This window comes from Macaca nemestrina, chromosome 5 (genome assembly GCF_043159975.1).
Source record: "Macaca nemestrina isolate mMacNem1 chromosome 5, mMacNem.hap1, whole genome shotgun sequence".
Lineage (NCBI taxonomy): Eukaryota > Metazoa > Chordata > Mammalia > Primates > Cercopithecidae > Macaca > Macaca nemestrina.
The window spans coordinates 47266865-47286326 of record NC_092129.1 but is presented as its reverse complement, the minus strand read 5'-3'; the positions used below and the strand labels follow the sequence as shown (position 1 = coordinate 47286326).

The 19462-nt window shown below is 36.9% G+C and overlaps 1 protein-coding gene across 9 annotated transcripts in view; it reads right to left on the bottom strand.

The window, feature by feature from the left end:
* LOC105465745 (adhesion G protein-coupled receptor G6) overlaps positions 1-19462 on the bottom strand; it is a 135537-nt gene that overhangs the window by 70493 nt on the left and 45582 nt on the right. For 5 of the 9 annotated variants that reach the window (XM_011714313.3, XM_011714320.3, XM_011714319.3 and 2 more), the window contains exons 3-4: positions 4693-5037; positions 1469-2092 (exon numbers count right to left, since the gene is read on the bottom strand). In XM_011714313.3, the coding sequence (XP_011712615.2) occupies positions 1469-2092; positions 4693-5037 (969 nt within the window). The remainder of the gene's footprint in view (positions 1-1468; positions 2093-4692; positions 5038-19462) is intronic. The other 4 variants (XM_011714314.3, XM_011714322.3, XM_011714321.3 and 1 more) reach the window with 1 other exon arrangement.

The following is a 19462-nucleotide window of genomic DNA, read 5'->3' as shown; positions in this document are numbered from 1 at the left end:
ACTGTCTTAGATTTAGTCATATGACATTTAAAGTAGATAATGAAACTTCTACTTTTTGTGTTTGAATCAGTCCTATAATAAAATAAGAGCTTCCAGAATTAGCTTGTGTAAATGGAGAATATTAGGTGGAGATCTATTTTAATACAATTTTTATCACACAGAATTATTTCTCAAAATATTCTGCATTTAGCTACTTCTAATAATAGCACATTTACAGTCTCATGAAGAACTAGAGACAACACAGTATTTGCAACAAACTATAAATCCTCATTTTTAAAAAATGGAGAAATATGTTCAAAGAAAAAATGGATAATTTCTGATTAAGATTTTCTATAAAATGGACAGTTTTGATATTTAATACTGGCTGAGTAAATACTTTTCTTAGGTGATGGTTGTTTATTTAAGTCATCCAATTGAAATTTAATTCCAGGATGATAAAGATCAGTTTATTACTGTATCACCTTTGTGACCAGACTTGGTGGCTCACGCCTGTAATCCCAACACTTTGGGAGGCCGAGGCGGGTGGATAATGAGGTCAGGAGATTCGAGACCATCCTGGCTAACATAGTGAAATCTGGTCTCTACTAAAAATACAAAAACTTAGCCAGGCATGGTGGTGGGCATCTGTAGTCCCAGCTACTCAGGAGGCTGAGGCAGGAGAATGGTGTGAACCTGGGAGGTGGAGCTTGCAATGAGCTGAGATCTCACACCACTGCACTCCAGTCTGGGCAGCAGAGTAAGACTCTGTCTCAAACAAAACAAAATAAACAAACAAACAAACAAAAAACAGTAACTGGCCAGGCAGGGTGGCTCACGCCTGTAATCCCAGCATTCTGGGAGACTGAGGTGGGTGGACCACTTGAGGTCAGGAGTTCAAGACCAGTCGAGCCAACATGATGAAACCCCATCTCTATTAAAAAAAAAATACAAAAATTAGCTGGGCATGGTGGCGCACACCTGTGGTCCCAGAGACTTGGGAGGCTGAGGCATGAGAATTGCTTGAACCCAGGAGGTAGAGTTTGCAGTGAGCCAAGATCGCCCCACCGCACTCCAGCCTGGGCAACACAGTGAGATGCTGTCTCAAAAAAAATAACAATAACTTACTTATTAATTTATTTTATTTCAAGCCTAGTGTTAACATTTCTATTTAAGAGTCTACAATTATAACTGTTGTTATATTAGTGATAAACTCTGTGATATTTTATGACATGGGGAAAACTTAAAAGTGGTTAAACCAAATGTCTTGATGGATCATGCATAGTTTATAATCAAATGTGTGCTATAAGAGCTGAGCAGACGACATTTTAAAACTTAAAAGAGTTTTTTAACGATAACATAGATATCTATATCTATATGTGGGAATATACATACACGTACATTTGTGTGTATGTACAATTCCTTATTGACAATCATATTCATAGAATAATGCTAAAAAAAGAAAATAAAAAGGAATAAGGTACAAACTCACCACAGCTTAGGTTGCTTTCAGCTTTCAGAGCAAGGTTTGGGATATTCCAGAAGTCATTTTGCCAGTCGACTACATTCCCTTTCATGTTACAGCTGAGATTGGAGAGGATTTTGGCATTCATGGTAAAATTCCAAAGTCGAAAGTTATAAATGTCTCCTTTTAGAGAGACAATTTCATTTTGATTGGAGCCCAACAACAATTTCCCATTCCCAGGAATAACTTTACTAATGGTAGAATCACATGGAACTGTTTCATAGTTTCTTTTGAAATTTACACCAATAGAGCCCAAAGAATTATTCCAAACAAGGCAGAGCTGCTCAAAGCTTTCTGCAAAAATGTCTTCTTTTTCCTTGACAGGTAATGCATTGTTCAGCAAACATTTTGAATCAGAAATGGATAGAAAGTAGCCACTCTTGGCCTTTCCAAAACTGAGCAATTGTGTGAAGGATGCATTTGAGTAGGAGAAAGCTGTCCAATCATTGTCTTCATGGCCAACTTTGGTTGCCTCAAAGCAGAGTGTGAAAGCACTGAGCTCTGGAATGGAGACGCTTTTTGCAACAGATACCTGGTAAGCATCTGATGTCTGGGGTAAAATGACCTTTTGATTCCTTAAGGACACAGCAACTAGGACAAAACATAACAGGAAAGATAAACCTGTTAACTTCAGAACACAGACTAATGTGATGCAAAACATCAAGCCCTCCACCGCTTCCTACTAGTTAGCTTTTTACCTACCATTTGCCCCATCCCTCCCCTCTTACTCATCCATCTTCTGTCAGCAGCCCATTACCAGTTGTCTGATATCAGCAACAGTAGTAAGAAATTCTACTCATTTCATCTCTAGTCATGATTGGATCTCTCACACCTAAACTTTTGAGTTACAGCCAGCAAAGTGGATAAGCATTTTTAAATCCTGAAACTGAGACATTAACAATTTAAAAACCCCAACTACCTAATTAAGGAAATAACTGGTTTCAGGAAGGCTTTGTTTATACATTAAGATTTTCAAAAAAACTACTTTTCAAATGATTTCTAAACACAAATAATAGTTCTTATTTTCATTAATGATTACTTTTCACTCTTCCCAAACATTCCTGTACTGCCATCTCCCTTTCAGATACCCTATGTCCTCCTATTTTTTTCTGCCATCATCAGGATGTTTTAGGAAAAAATACAAAAATAATTCTATTAAGGAGAGGGAGGAAAGGGAGTCTAGTGAAAAGTCAAACAAAGTGGAAATTTAAGGTATCCAGACATATAAGCTAGTTTTTGAGTAGTAAAGGGCAGACCATGGAGTTTCCTACTCCAGCTCTTCTGAGTACTGGCCATGTGACCCTGGGTATGTTACTTCATCTCTCTCTACCTTTGTCTTATTTGTAAAATGGGCAACAATGGCACCTATTGCATATACGGTCAATAAGAATTAAATAAGTTAGTATGTCCAAAGCATAGAGCAGTGCCAGTACCACAGCAATAAGAGGCAAGTACTATTATTATAATAGATGTGCAATAAATTCAAAATAAAAATGTATTCACCTAATCCTTCTATGATACATGCAAAATTATTAAATAATACCAATAGATTTAGCCCTATGCTAATATCATAGCCATTGTGAGACTAATTTAAGAAAGAAGTATTTCTCCTCGAAAATACTTTTTTTTTTTTTTTTTTTTTTTTTTTTTTTTGAGACGGAGTCTAGCTCTGTCGCCCAGACTGGAGTGCAGTGGCGCGATCTCGGCTCACTGCAAGCTCCGCCTCCCGGGTTCATGCCATTCTCCTGCCTCAGCCTCCGGAGTAGCTGGGACTACAGGCGCCCGCCACCACGCCCGGCTAATTTCTTTTTGTATTTTTAGTAGAGACGGGGTTTCACCGTGTTAGCCAGGATGGTCTCGATCTCCTGACCTCGTGATCCGCCCGCCTCGGCCTCCCAAAGTGCTGGGATTACAGGCTTGAGCCACCGCGCCCGGCCGAAAATACTTTTTAATGCTGGTTTCATATGAATAACAGTTTGAATATATTTTAATATTCAGTACATCAAGAATAGTTCTGTAATAAAACATCATTTTAGTATAACTATTCTAGTAAAAATCTATGATAGAATTTAAAGGAATCATGGACTTTAGTCTACTTTTTAAATATAAAGAAGTTTATAGGTCCACTTATGCAAAGAGACACTTAAACAATATGAACCAGTATTCTACATGCATTGTTAAAATTAGAAGCCTAGAAATAAATGTCTCCATCAATATTTTATTAGTGGTTACAGCTGGGTGGCATTTGTACAGATAATTCTACTTTGCTTCTTTTTTTGTTTTCCAATGTCCTATATTTTATCATTTTTAAAACATTATTTTGAAAAATTTAAAACAATTTGAAAAATTTAAGCATGTGTGTTTTAACCATGGCAAACATAAATAAATAACTCCACAATCAAAAAACACAATTTATAATAGTGACAGTCAGTCATTTTCATAGTTGTACCTTTCTGTTTTTACTTAGAAAGTTCAGAAGAAAAAAAAAGTATAACTAAATAATAGTCATTTTTATAGTTGTACCTTTCTGCTTGTTTTTACTTAGAAAGTACAGAAGAAACAGTATAACTAAGTCTCATCATATCGAAGCTTGAGTTTCTTTAGGGAAACACAGGTTTGAGAGAGAAAGATTATTTAAATGTTATGTTGTGCCAGAATATAGAAAACATTTAATAAAAATATGCCTTATTTCCTTCAGTTAGCCATTTACAGGGGGCTTTCCTCAAGCTGTGTTATTTATTAGCTTAAACTGTTAATAGCTTGTTAAAAATTTACTGTTCATTTTCTGTATTTTTTCCGTACCATAGTTCCTTAAAAGGACAACATCATAAAACCCAAAATGAAATGATTTCTAAAAGGGATGTTTTAAATTTTCAGTGGAGAGATGTTAGAATTACAGATTTTAATTATTAGCAGTGGAATATCTACAGTGTCTTCCAAGCAGCCTTTAAATGTTCTGTATATAAACAACATAAAAGAATTCAACTCTACTGTAACCAGATTTTGGATGTGGTAATTATATTTTGCTAAAAAGAATGCTCAGAGAATATTAACAGCTTCTTGCCCTTAAATCCCAATCCTAATCATTCACATTCACATAAAAGAGCATAACTCTGTCTTCTGGTCCTTGTGTTTACTGCAGAACATGTTAAACAAAAGCAGAAGGTTGGCACTGCCTTTGGTTTACATACCTCTGATGTAGCTGGCATTGAAACCTTTCTTCTGGATGCTAAAGTCACTTGAAAAGGACACATGCATCTCATTCGCACTTGAGTTAAATGATAGGCCTTTGGCAGTTGCTCCACAAAATTTAGTCTGGCTCTCTCCATTATCAAGGGATAATGAGTCATAAATGCAATTGGGAGCTTCTTCAATGTCGAAGTCGTTAAATGTTATCTGAATGATATAACCAGTGGGGGCTCGGAGCGTCCACATGCAAGCCTGGCTGTTCGGGTAGTCGTTAGGGTAGCATGGAGAAGTAAAGGTCCCAGAAGGGTTGGACAAAACCACTCGGCAGTTGGCACATCCCCACACTGCTGGCCAGACAAAAGAGAGACAGAGAGAAGGTCTGGGTTCAGATGCATACAATAAACCGAGAATACCACACACTGGGGACAATCGAGCAGTAAATATTTAAAAATACCAACATACAATCATAAAATATAAATGGAAAATGAAACCTTCTTGAGGAGGAAAAGAACCATCAATAGAGCAACAAAAAGTAAAAGGGAAATAAAAAATTTTAATGCAATGATTCTTAAACTTGGGAGGTTATACAGTCTGAGAATCTGACAGTTATAGGAACTCTCTCCAGTAAAATGAGCAGGGGCCACACACGTTACACACAATTTCAAGGAGTACAATGAGGCCTCAGAAGGCAACAGTGAATTTCACAAAGGTTCACTGACCCAGATTAAGAATCTCTACTCCAGACAGTAATTGAACTGGGATGGCGGGGGTTACAGAACCATAAAGATAGTGTTCAGTATTACAAATCATGGATATAAAGGAAGAGAAACTCTTAGAAAATAAATAATTTAATAGAAAGCTACAAATACAAAAAAATAATAAGCTATCTTCTGGCAGACTGTATTTTTTTTCTGAAATTCAAATAAATAGCATCACCTTGCAAACATGGATTACTTATAGTTTTGAAAATACATTCACTTACCCATTTGTTTGTCACAGTTGGTAATTATATGCTTGTGGGCTCATCTCATTTACTCATTCATTCGGTAAATATTTATTGTGAGTCTATTATGTGCCATGCACTATTCTAAATAATATATATCAATATCAATGAGCAGGAAAGACAGTCTCTCTATAAAGGAATCTTTTTGTTTGTTTGTTTTTGAGACAGTCTTGCTCTGTTGCCCAGACTGGAGGGAAGTTGCATGACTCTGGCTCACTGCAACCTCTGTCTCCCAGGTTCAAGCAATTCTAGTGCCTCAGCCTCCTGAGTAGCTGAGACTACAGATGTGCACCACTACGCCTGGTTGGATAAAGGATTATTATACTTCAGTGTTGGACCTAAAGGCAACTACAAGTATAATGACAGATAAAGGTGAGGAAGAAAAGTAAAGCAAAGGATAAAGAGAGACTGAAATGAATATTAGAGATGGTGGTTCTCCAAATAGGTGATACTTGAGAAGAGACCCAACGGAATGAAGTGAGCGAGCATGCCATGAGCACACTAGAGAACAGCACTGCAGGTCACAGGAATGGAAAAATTAAGACCCATTGTAAATAAATATTGTTTTTTCCCATGGAATGTAAGTCCTATAAGATCTAAGATGATGTCTCCTTTGCCCATCACTATTTGTTCTCAGTATAAGGTTCACAAAAAATATTAATTGAATGAAATATGTAAAGAAAAACCCTTCTGAGGTAGACAGGGGAAATGCTACTTTCCCATTTTCACCAATGAGAACAGTTAGGTTGTTCTCAATTATTATTTATCCACCAGTTGGAATCAGAAACCAAGGTCTATCATCTTCCTGTCCAGAGATGCTTTTGCAACTAATATGCACATTGCTTTGACATATTTATATAAATGAAGGCAGTGATCTCATTTATCCAAAATACTGGATAAACTGCCATTAAATGGACACATAAACTTTCAAACAATAAAATACTTTCAACATACTAATGAAAATAACTAAATTTATTATCTCCCTCCCTCTTTTACTGAGTTGACTAGAATGCATATGCAGTAACATTTCTTGAAACATGGTAGTTACTACAAATACAACTATTCCTCTATGATACAGTGATACGTTCAAGGACTAATTCGATGTTTTACACAGCTCAAGTGAGGTTTTTCTTTTCTCTGCGGCCACTTTGTATTACTCAATGTTTCAATATGCCAACTCTATCCCCATCCATTCTTTTTAACTTGCCCTCCTCCTGCTAGTCCTCCTTAAGTCTCTGACGTCTTGTACGAGACCAAAGACAGACTATGGAAAACAAACGATGATCCTCAAGTGTCTGCCAAATGCCTTCTCTTATCCATCCCTGGAGCACCATGTTCCTCTGCTTTGTAGCGCTATTCAGAGGACTTGTGTTACTTCCATTTGTGATATGATTTTCTTATTGTCAATCTTCTTCCACTACTTTGTAAACTCAACAAGCAGAGGGTGTGTGACTGTCATATTTGCCATTCTACTCTCCAGCACTGCACAGCACCCCTGGCGCATAGGAGATCTTCGATAAAATTTGCTAAATTTATGAACAAATGAGTAGCTTAAATGAAGGGAACCATGCCTAAATTAAAGAAAGACTCCATGCAGTATAACCAAGTCAAATTCTAAGTCTGAAAAGAAGATAGAGTACATGTGCTCTGGAACATCTCTTCGGGTGGGGTGTTGGGCTGTTTCTTCCAATTACATCACTCACAGCACAGGACTGAGATGGCTAGGACTGTTACTTTGCCTTAGGCTCAGGAGAGAGAAGTAATCCTAGTAAATTAATAATAATTTATCCAGTTATAGACATTGGAGATTAAAAATAAAAATATAAAGGAAAATAAGCAACAATCTCTGTCATCTCAACATGCAGATAGGCAGCATCATTTTTCCAAGATAAGATGCCATCCTTTATATCCAAGACCCAAGTAATGTGCATGACTTCCTTTATCCTGTATATTATCTTTGTGAAATTCTTCCCTAAAAGCTGAAGAAAGGGTTTAAGAAAATTTATTATAATTATTATTTTTTAGAGACGGGGTATCTCTCTGTCAGCCAGGCTGGAGTGTAGTGGCCCTCGCTGCAGCCTCAAACTACTGGGCTCAAGCAGTCCTCCCACCTCGACTTCTGGAAGTACTGAAATTATAGGCCTGAGCCACCACGCCTGCCCAAGGGTATAAGAAAGTTAAATTTGACCGATAACACTGTGTAATCTTTCACAAGTTAATTTATCTGTGCCTCAGTTTCTCCACCTTTACACTGGTGATAATAACAGCAACCACTACCCAGAGTTACCAGGAGGATAACATGGATTAATATTAGAAAGTCCTGGAAGTTGTACCTGGGACATAGTTAGCACTAGTTAAGTGTTGGCTATTATTAATAATTACTATAACACAAAATCAGTGCATTAAAAATTTAAGAGAGGTAAAATAGGACACCACCTTAGTAGAATCTCTTTTTTCCTTAGGCACTCAGAGGGATAGAAACAAGATAAAGATGACACTCATAACATGAATTCAAAAGAACATTTGATACATTCTTCCATATGATTCTTACCTTCAGTGGCTAGACAGCATTTAGAGATAGTGCTACTAAATAATAATAGTCTTAAATAGATGAAATATCAAGTAAATTAGACACAATATCATCCTCTTCATTATACTCATAGAGCAATTCACAATAACAAGCTTTCACATATAACTCATTTAATATTATAATAACCCTGAGAATTATTACCACCTCTATCTTTAGAGGAAACAAATGAGGCTAATATAGATTGGATAACTTGCACAAAGTCACATATCTAATTGATAGCAGCACCAAAATTCAAACCAGCCCTTCTGAATGTAAGCCTAGTGTCTTTCTAGGAAAGAAAAAGTTGCTACACTTAAACAAAAAACACAGACCAAAATGGTGAGCTCAAGTACTTCTTTAAAAGACATTTTTTAAATGGACAATTTCTTAATAGTTCCATAGCCCTAAAATAAACATATTTTAAGAAACTCATTTGGAAACATTTTAATAAAGAGTATTAGGAAGTATGAAATATAGTGCTTTGAATTTTCCAATTTGGAGTAGTCAAATATCACTGCTAACTGATTCCTACACTATGAGCTAGCCTAGTAAGTAATTACTTTGTTCTCTCGTAAGAGTCAGGGCTACCTAATTAGATGGTTACTGAAGTAGCCACTGAATGAGGTATTGGTAAAATCAGGATTAACACATATGCTAAAAGCTACCCAATTCAAAGCATCTGGCTCAATATGTTCTCAAAGACAGATATGGTAACATATTCTTACAGATAATTTATAAAAGCAAGGTTTTCAAGTAATCCAAACAAACGACAAACCAAATTCCACCCTCAGTTCTTGCCTATGCTTACAAGTATTTAGCAGTAATTTACTTGTGCGTATTTTTACAAAAGTTTATTTTTCAATGAAACTCTAATCTATAATGAAAAATCTTCCAGTCATGCCAAAGCATAATTCAATTGATATGTAACACTTCGATACAGATTTAATAACCATTACCTTGTGAGGTTTTTTTAATATCTCAGATTTGGATTCTTACACTACCTTTGCCACAAGTACTTCTTTATAAAATCCAAATGCCTATTCTTTAAAATCTCTTTAAAACAAGAATTTTAGATCCCAAGAGATAAATCAAAATGGAGATTAACTTTAGCTTCTTTCAACACAAATATGTAGATGGTACTGAATAATTGCTTTTTCTAGATTGTGTTAAATGGTGAACAAAATTAATTCATTTAAGTAAACCTTGATCTTTATTTGAACATACATAAAACTGCAGCTAATGAGCCTGTAGAAAAACCTGACCAGTGAAAATTATCTCCAGAAAATTTAGCTTAAGTCGCCTGCTTGTTCTGCATTTATTCAGTCATGATTTGAATTATCCATGAGGATATACTAAGTTCTAACACATGAAAAGCTCATTTGTTGATTAAAAACATTTAAAATATTTAGCAGTCTTGATGGCTTCTAAAGATTAAACCTAAGGGCCAGCAACTAACAATTCTAGAACAAGTTCTAATACCTAAGTCAGTAAAGAGCCAGGATAGCCACATACCATTTCTCCAGATCTAAGTAAATTGCTATCAGATGTAACATCACTGAAATGTAAAATATCAGCAACATTTTAGATTCTGGCATGTATTAAATGATTGATAATATGCAGAAATGGATGACTTCATCAAAGTAAGCTATTTTAAGTGATTTCAGACCACTATCCATATTTTTCAAGATGGCATGGAATCCAAGGCAATCTGGCTGTGACATCTGTGATTCTGTTAATGTGACAGACTTGGCAAGCATCCCCACCACCCTCACCACTCCTCCTCAAGCTCTGCATTCAAAAATAGCATTTCCACTATTGAGGAGGGTCTTTCGTAAAGCACGGTTACATTGGTCATTCCAGTCCCCTACCAGAACTTCTGACAGCCATGCCAGAATACCAGTTCATTCACCCACTCCTCCTAAAACAATGGTTTCCTGAGTCAACCAGATAATTGTTCCATTTCCCTCTGTAATGGGTCAACCCCAAAACGTTCTTTGGAAACACCCTGAATAAGAAGCTACTTCAACGACTTTAAGCATGAGTTCCAAAGGGTATCGGCTTACTTGAATCAGTTCAATTAAGTTTGACATTACTAGAAAATTAACAAGATGTTGAACTGAAGTTTCCTTGATGAGGCATCATTAAGACTGGCAATTTTTTGAATTTCCGAAGATACCCACATGCACCACACCCTCAAACACATCTCTTTCTTCTGTAATCCTGTTAATGTTTAAACTTTGAGTTCTGTCTTTCCATAATCACGTTGGCAAGAGAACATTCCATGTCTGACTGCAAGAGATAATACTTTCTGAAGATCCAAACAAGTGAACTGTTGTAAATCATTCCAGAGTCAGCCTGTTATGTAGATATACATCACTTGCAAGAGGATTAGACACATAAGCACATGGGTATGCATATGTACACACACCCACACATATTTTCATGGGAAACTATTCTCTCTCAAGCAATGGTTGAGTCTTTTCCAGCTTTAAAAAAAAAAAAAATCTAAAGGCACTGAATAATTTGAAACAACATAAACTGCATGTCTATCACCAAATCTACCTCCTGGTTAACATATCCATTCAAGTTCCTTATTCTCTTCCTGCAAACCCCCAACTTTGGATTAATCCAGCTGTGGACCTTCTTGCTCACGAATTCATAGGCCTTTGGACTCAGCTGATAACTTACAAAATTTCACACAGTGTTTATACTAAAGCAGCTTCCATTTTTATTTTGCTCACCCTCTCCAGCATTGGATGCCTCCGAGCACAGGCTGCTTCTGGACAGTCTTACCCACAAATTCTCCATTCTCCTCATTTCTCTCCTGCCCTCTCAGCCCTCTCCAAGCACCGCCTCTGCTACTCTTGGCTTTACAATCCTTTCTGTTTGGCCAGAGGACCTCAGACAAGCAGCATCAGCATCACCTGAGAGCTTGCTGACATGCAGAATCACCCAGACCTACTAAAAAAAAAAATGCATTTAAACAAAATTCTCAGATAATTAATAAGCATGTTAAACTCTGAGAAGTACTGCTTTAAATAACAGTTTACTACAGGAGCTACTCAATCTTCATAGGTACACCTTCTCCCAAGAGAATCTGTCTCCTCTCACAGTTCTTGCTGTCATCTTCACACTACTTGGTCCAAGGAGTAAACCCCTGACCTGAAGGGAACCAAACTACGGGCTTTGCTAATCACCCAAATGCTGTCTTTCTCTGAGAATTTCAAGTTAGAGACACACACAATTTATCCAGAGAATGACAAAAAGAAGAATGAAGACATTATAGAAATTCAAAGGCAGCAGCTGCCTTGACCACTTGGAAATATAGGAAGCTGAGGGGCTGACAGAGGAAAGGGTAAGAGAGAAAATGTAGACGCTGGGCGTGGTGACTCACGCCTGTAAGCCCGACACTTTGGGAGGCTGAGGTGAATCACGAGATCAGGAGTTCAAGACCAGCCTGGCTAACATGGTGAAACTCCATCTCTACTAAAAATACAAAAATTAGCCAGGCCTGGTGGCACACGCCTATAACCCCAACTACTCAGGAGGCTGAAGCAGAAGAATTGCTTGAACCCAAGAGGTGGAGGTTTCAGTGAGCTGAGATCACACTGTCTCTCAATAAAAATTAAATAAATAAATAAATAAATAAATGAAAATGTAGAGCAGAGAGATGAGAGAAAACCAGACCTTTGAGAAACAGAGAGGCTTTAATTCCAGCCATTCCACATCCAGTAATGAAGGGTAGGAGCTGTTTCTTGTGGCCTGTCCTTGACTTATATGACAATAATTCTTATTACACCTACTGCCCTACTACTTTACTTGATTTTAATCGATTTCTGTTCATTGCAACCAAGTGTGCCTCAAGCCAGTACTCTAATAGAGCTCTCCTCTATGTTCAGCTTTTCTTTATATATGCCCATTCTCTCTGGCTAATCTCATCTGAACAAAAGCCTTATTATACCTAAATGTTGATCCCATACATGTGCTACTGAGCACCATATCCTAGCTTTGCAAATACCTACTCAATATCTCCACTTGGATATCCCACAGAGCCATCAGTCCAAACATCATTCCTCAAATAATGTTTGTATCTTCCTCATAACTGTTAGCAGCATGAACATCATCCAAACTAGGGCTCTGAACATCCCTTCTCTCTTCCTTCTCCCACACTGTCTCAAATAATTTGCCAAAGGCTATGACATTTGTTTTATTCACAGTTGTTAAATCTCCTCATCCTATTCCAATAGTTTAAGGTCCTGTCATTTAAGGTTCTCATCCTTTCTCTCTTGGATAAAAGTTTGGTCTCCTTGTCAATACTCTCGTCACCTGCAATTAACTCATCCTTCACATCACTACCAGAAAGAAAGATCTATCAATATCCAAGTATGAAGATAAGTTTTCTCTAACTCCAAATCTTCTCTGGGATCCAACAAGACAAGCTCCTTGACTGACATACACAGCACTCCTTATTAGCCCTGTTCACTCTTCCTAACTTATTTCTTCTCATCTCCCCACATCCCTGCACTTAATACTTATTAAACATTTATGTGCCTGGCACTGTGCCAGGTTCTGGGAATACAGTCATGCACAAGATATAATCTCTGACTTTACAGAATTTATGGATTATTGGAAATGCAGATAAATAAGTAGATCGTGATAATACAATGTGATAACTGCTCTGATAGAACAGGTGTTCTTGATAGAACAGGTGCTCTGATAGAACAGACGAGTGCCATACTATAGTCTGGGTTTAGGCTTCATGGAAACAGTACCATTTCTAACCAAATCAGCAAGAAACTGAGACATAAATATGCAGCTTGGGAGTGAGCCAAGTAAAGGGGGAAGATAGAGACAAAATAGAAAAGAGTGTTCTGGGCAGTGAGGTCATCAGGTACAAGACAGCATAGATGGTTCAAGTAACTTAAGATTTAGTTCAGCTAGAGCATCATGTGTAAAGTGGAGAGAAATAACAGATAAAGACAAAGAAGGCAGAGGTAAGATTTAGCAGGATTTTGCAAGTCATGTTAGAGAAAATGAAAAATTATACTAACAGCAATAGGAAAACTAAAAAGGTTTTAATGTGGCAAAAGTAAAATAACTGGATTTGTGTTTAGCACATATATATATATATATATGGTCTTGCTCTGTCTCCCAGGCTGGAGTGCACTGGTGCAATCATGGCTCACTGAAGCCTCAACCTCCTGGGCTCAAGCAGTCCTCCCACCTCAGTCTCCTAAGTAGCTAGGACCACCATGCATGTACCACCATGTCCAGCTATTTTTTTTTTTTAATTGTACAGATGGGATCTCATAATGTTGCCCAGGTTGCTCTCAAACTCTTGGATTCAAGTGATGCTCCCACCTCAGCCTCCCAAAGTGCTGAGATTACAGGTATGCAGGCATGAGCCACTGCACCAGGTCAGCACAGATACTTTTTTTTTTTTTTTCACTCTGTTACCCAGGCTTGTGTGATCTCGGCTCACTGCTGCAATCTCTGCCTTCTGGGTTCAAACGATTCTCCTGCCTCAGCCTCCCGAGTAGTTAGGACTACAGGCATGTGCCACCACACCTGGCTAATTTTTGTATTTTTAGCAGAGACGGGTTTTCACCATGTTGGTCAGGCTGGTCTCAAACTCCTGACCTCATGATCCACCCTCCTTGGCCTCACAAAGTGCTGGGACTACAGGCGTGAGCCACCAGGTCCAGTCACAGATACTTTTTAAAGCCTTGCTCCTTTATACATAAACAACACAAAACTACCAGTGAACAAAGATCCTTGTAAGAATCACTGTAGCCCAATTCCAAGAACCTACAAATGACAAGAAGAAAGACAAAAGCTAACAAGCTACACTGACGGTTTGTGGAAAGAACATAGCAGTCACAGTGGCAAGGCAGATTTATTCTACAAGGACGGAATTCATTGAAGTGAGCCTAACTGCTGATGATAAGACAGAAAAGCAGCGAAGTGACTATTCTAATGTTCATCAAAGATTTGTCTCATTTTGATCTTACCTATTACACCTAAAGAAAGACTAGGGAAACTTAAAAGACACACACTCAATGTTCATCTCACTTGAGACTGTTACAGAAAATCTTTCCATATGGATTACCTAGGCAGTATTGCAGGGTGGAACAGGTTTATGTTGGCATTAATCAGAAAAATATTGCTAAATACTACCAACATAAGTAGAGATTGTCTTAGCCTCATAAAAGCTAATTATAGTTCTAATACCCATGAAGGCAATGATGTCATTACTGGCTAAACAGCACATAATTAACTTCCTGAGCACATGAATGTAGCCAATGAGATATCTATATAAAGTACTGGGACCATACATGACTCACAGTAAGATGCTCAAATAATATTAGTTTTCAGTGTTGTTGTGACTGTGGTCGTTATTTAATGGCAAAGCATGTTAGCCATATTTTGATTTGTTCATTCATTAGTCTAACTTACTGAGCCCTTACTTCCTTTCATGTTCAGTTTTCTTTTAGATGTCTTTACATATGGTCACCAGAGGGTTATTGCTTCCTATTTATTCCATGTTATGTGGTGCAGGTGAAGGACCTGAAATTAGTAGCTAGAGCACATTTTGGGTTTACGAACTTACCTTCCCAATAAGTTGGAAGAATATATTGGGAAAAAGATGGTAGTGGCAGGATAAGTGTGCTTGTTAGCTCAAGTTTTCCAAATGGGCCTTTAATTTGAGGGCATAAAAAAAACTCATTCAGGTTTGTGCACATAAATGGAAGCAGTTTAAACAGCCAAGGTTTGGAGCAAAGCAAATTATAGGTGCAACCGGCATAATTTTCCCCCTTTATGGAACACTTTTTATGTAAACATCTTAGTAATAAGAGCTGATGTAAAAATTCCATAATACAGATTTTTTTAAATAATTTTTTTTCAAAAAAGCTTTCCATTTTTACATGAACAGCTTGTTTAAATATGCTATCCATCTAAGGCTTTAAAGTCATTCATCACTGGAATTAGTTTTCAAAGTATTTATAAAATGTTAACTTTTTATATAGATCTCAAGTATAATGTGCCAGGGCATTATGTATGCCTGAATGAGAGAGAGAGGGAAAGAGAAGCAGATAATTTTTTCAGCAAACTCTGAAAATGAACTTTAAAAAGTTTTCTTCTATTCAAACTATCTTCTAGCTAAAATCGCAAGACGTAGCTAAAAAAAGATTTTTTATTATTGTGGAAAAAATCATTGTGGGAAGGACAATATTATTATGAAGCTAAACTAGAAGCTCTCTCGATATCTTCCCCAGACCTAAACTTACACAAGATCTTTACTTTAAAATTTGAATACAAGCCACATAAATCCTTAAAACATATTGTTGTGAAACACAGTAACATCTGGAGAGGGAGGGAAATAAAAATAATTAAAATAACTCTAACAACAACTAACATCTAGGTAGTGATTACTTTGTGCCAGATAAGAGAAGAGAGACTAAATCACCTTCCTCTTGAAGTAATTCATGCTTATGTGGTTATTTGGCTATGTTAGAAGTGAGATCACAGTGGCTTCTGGTCTTGGCTCCTCCATTAACAAACCATGTGACCTTGAGCTAGTCACTAGCCCCTGAGGTTCTAATTTCCACATCATCTGGAAAAAAAAAAAAAAATCTCTTTTGGCTCTAAAGTTCTACTATGGGTGGCGGATTCAGGTTCTGACACATAACAGAGCCTCAATTTTTCCCTTTACTACAAAGAAGTTTCCAAGGAAGTTATGAAGACATATGATGCTTCACTAAGGAAAGGAGTACCTTGTATAGTTAACAGGGTTATGAAGCAAGAAGCTCTTTTTGAGTGTTCATGAGACTTTGTGTTCATTTGTCCACTTTGGAGCCATAAGTCTGAGTCCCTAAGGGACAGCCAATACAGGTTGCATGCAAGTAGAGCTAATGGTCAGCAAACATCCTGACTTCTGGGGTACATTCCTACTGCTCAAGAAAATTTCCACATCTTGCTAACAGTACTTATTGTGCTATTTTGAATATTGCTGGCTTAGAATTATAGAGCAAGTTTTGACAGATTGTGAAGATTTAGAGTGTGGTTACATTAGGCAAAAAAACCACCTCCTTTCTACTTAATATAGCTGCTTTAGTGTGCTCTTGATGCCTAACAGCTTACTTTACAAAAAATAGCTTATTACTTTTATAAAGTTAATAGAATTATTGAAAAGCAAGGTTGAATTTCGGTTTGCCACACCATTGCCAAAATGTTTATCTAATTTCAAATTGCACTGGGCTGGGGGTGAGGCAATGTACACACTAACCTCATAAAGCCTCTGGTAGGTTATGTACAAGAGACAGCTCACTCAACTTCCTATATTTTAACTGCTTTACCTATGCCCCAAGGGGCCTCCACATCAATCACAAGTTTGCAGCAAAAACATGCTTCAAAAAGTTCACGAAGTTCACCAAACTTTATAATTATAACTTTCCAGGACAGTATAAAAATCGACTTGCTTACTGTCTTCTTTTAGCCAGTCATATTTTTAAACTTCAGAAAAATGGCAGAGTAGCTTGTTCTAGGTGGGTGAGTAAGGTCACACCTGCAGGCAAGCCTTACAGAAGGCCAAACCACAAAAAGTGGGTGGGCTGGGTGGTCTACAGGGCACACAGTGCAGCATATTTCCAATAGGAGGCACAGACCTAAAAATAGAAGCTTGTCAGTGCCCCCAGAGATTTGCATGGTGGCAAACCTCACTCCCTGTTGCTGGAGAGCAGAGGCATGCTCAGCTGCATTCGTTTGTTCCACTCACTATCGTGGGGGAGTTGAATGATCATTCAAAATCTCTGCAAAATTGCTTCTATGATCTTGATTACCATTTAGCTTTGTAGTGGTATTTGACAGAAAGAGAAACATTATTTTAACACATAGATTCCTTCCATGATTCCATTTAGAATATCAAGTAGTGATGTTCCATGGAAAGTCATTTTGAAAGAATAATAGGTATATTATTATTATAACCCTAAACTATAACACAGTATAATATCCCCATTCTCCATGAAAATAACACTGATGGCTGGGAAGACTGAGTCCTGGTGATTACTGAAATTACATAGGGAGGTCCATCTTGCAGAAAAATTGAAAGGGAAATAAAAAAAAAAAAAGCCGCTTTAGAAATTCAATATAAATACAAAGTTTTAGATACAAATATATTGCTCCTGCAGAGAAGAGTATCTAATGGGAAGACTATGTGCCATTTTGTCATCAAATCTTAACCAGGAAAAGATGAGAAACCCCAGGTTTTTGGTTAATAATTAAAATAAATAGGAGATGTTTGGATAATAGATCATTGTCCAAGTTATTCACTAAGATAATTCGAGTTGAATCTCTATTCAAGAAATCAAAATGACTGTCTTCTCCCTATAATATAATCACCACACTTTTAGGTTTTAGGGTGAACAAGGCATCAGGCATTTTACTGAAGGGCCATCCAGCCAATGTGGTACAGCTTCTAAGTAGATGAACTGTTAGTTCCACTATGCAAAATGAGCCAAAAAATTTTAATAAAACTTAATATTTGCTTGTAAATTAATGTTAATAGTTTACATACATGCAACTTTATCTGAAAAGAATAGCTTTTAAATTGTCAAAAACATTTTTTCTCTAATACGGCCCTTTTAGGGATATCATTTTACGACGTTTTACAGATTTCTTTTCTATAAAGCTAAGTCATAATTCAAAACCAAACAATGCAGATGGACTTCCTTGATTACTATTTGTTTTATACAAATAATCAATAAGAAATATAGGTATCACACTGAATTTAAAATTCAGGCTAAACTCCTGGCCAAAACACAAAAGAGAATGTATGAAGTGATTTCATGTAAGACTTATTAATGTATAACTGACAAACTGAGGATTATATTTGGCCATTAACAGCTCAGACAAAGTAAAGTTTTTTTGTGTGTTTTGTTTTGTTTTGAGACGGAGACTCACCCTGTCACCCAGGCTAGAGCAAAATGGCACAATCTCGGCTCACTGCAACCTCTGCCTCCCAAGTTCATTCAAGAGATTCTCCTGCCTCAGCCTCCTGAGTAGCCGAGATTACAGGCACGCGCCACCATGCCCAGCTAATTTTATATTTTTAGTAGAGATGGAGTTTCACCAAGGTTTTTTTAATAGAAGAAAATGAGAAGAGCAAAATCTAAAAATCATTTATGTTTATTATATTTAAATATCTGCTTAGAGGAGGGCTGAACATTAAACATCTATAATTCATATAAAGCTATTTTGGACACAAGTCTAAGTTGCTATTTGAACTGGTTTCTAAGTTGCTCCTATCCCAACATCTTTATAGCTGTTCTCTGCATGTAAAGTCTCCATATACTTGACTAGAAATAGCACATTGCCTGGGTGGAACTTTCTGTAATGTTTCAGTTTGAAAGAGACTACTGTCCTCTAAAGCACATTATTCAACAATTAGACTTGGGCTGCTGAAGCAAAAGACAAAGACAGCACTATATCCTATCTAGTTCTACCCATTTGCTTCATGACATCATTTTTAGGTACAGCCTTTCAATTCAAAGTTTGATGCTTTTATACAGCTTTTAGTGATGTAAAAGCTATGTAAGAAGATGTGGAAATCCTCCTCTTGGGGCACACTGTTTTCAGAAATATAAAAATAAACATAAAATCTCATTAAGTTAGATCAACTTTTTAAACAAAACCATTAATTGAGGTAAATTTTAATGGCAAATTTTAATTTAAAAAGTACATCAAATTCTAACCCACTTGATACAACATCCAAATAATATTAATATAGTAATCCTTTTGCTGTCTTTGTTGGATTTTAAAAAAACAAAAAAGAAACTTTTTAAAAAAGAAAAGATAATGTCAAGTCTCAATTGATTTGATGCAAGATTTTAGGGAAAGACTGGGAGGGAGACATCCTACACTAAGAATGTTTGATATAAATCATGATTAAACCATTGCAAGATGATTGGCATCTTGTTAAACACAATTAGAATAACATCATGGGAGATTAAACTGTCACCTTTTCCTCTAGATGTCCTGTAGCAATTGGTGATAAAGAACCCAAAGAAGTAAAATAAAATTTATTTTATTTGAAGTAAAATAAAATTTATTTTATTTTAAATAAAATAAATAGGTTGGGTGGGAGCCTTTAGCTTGGGTGGGGGCCCACAACTTGGGTGGGAGCCTTTAGCTATCTGTTTCC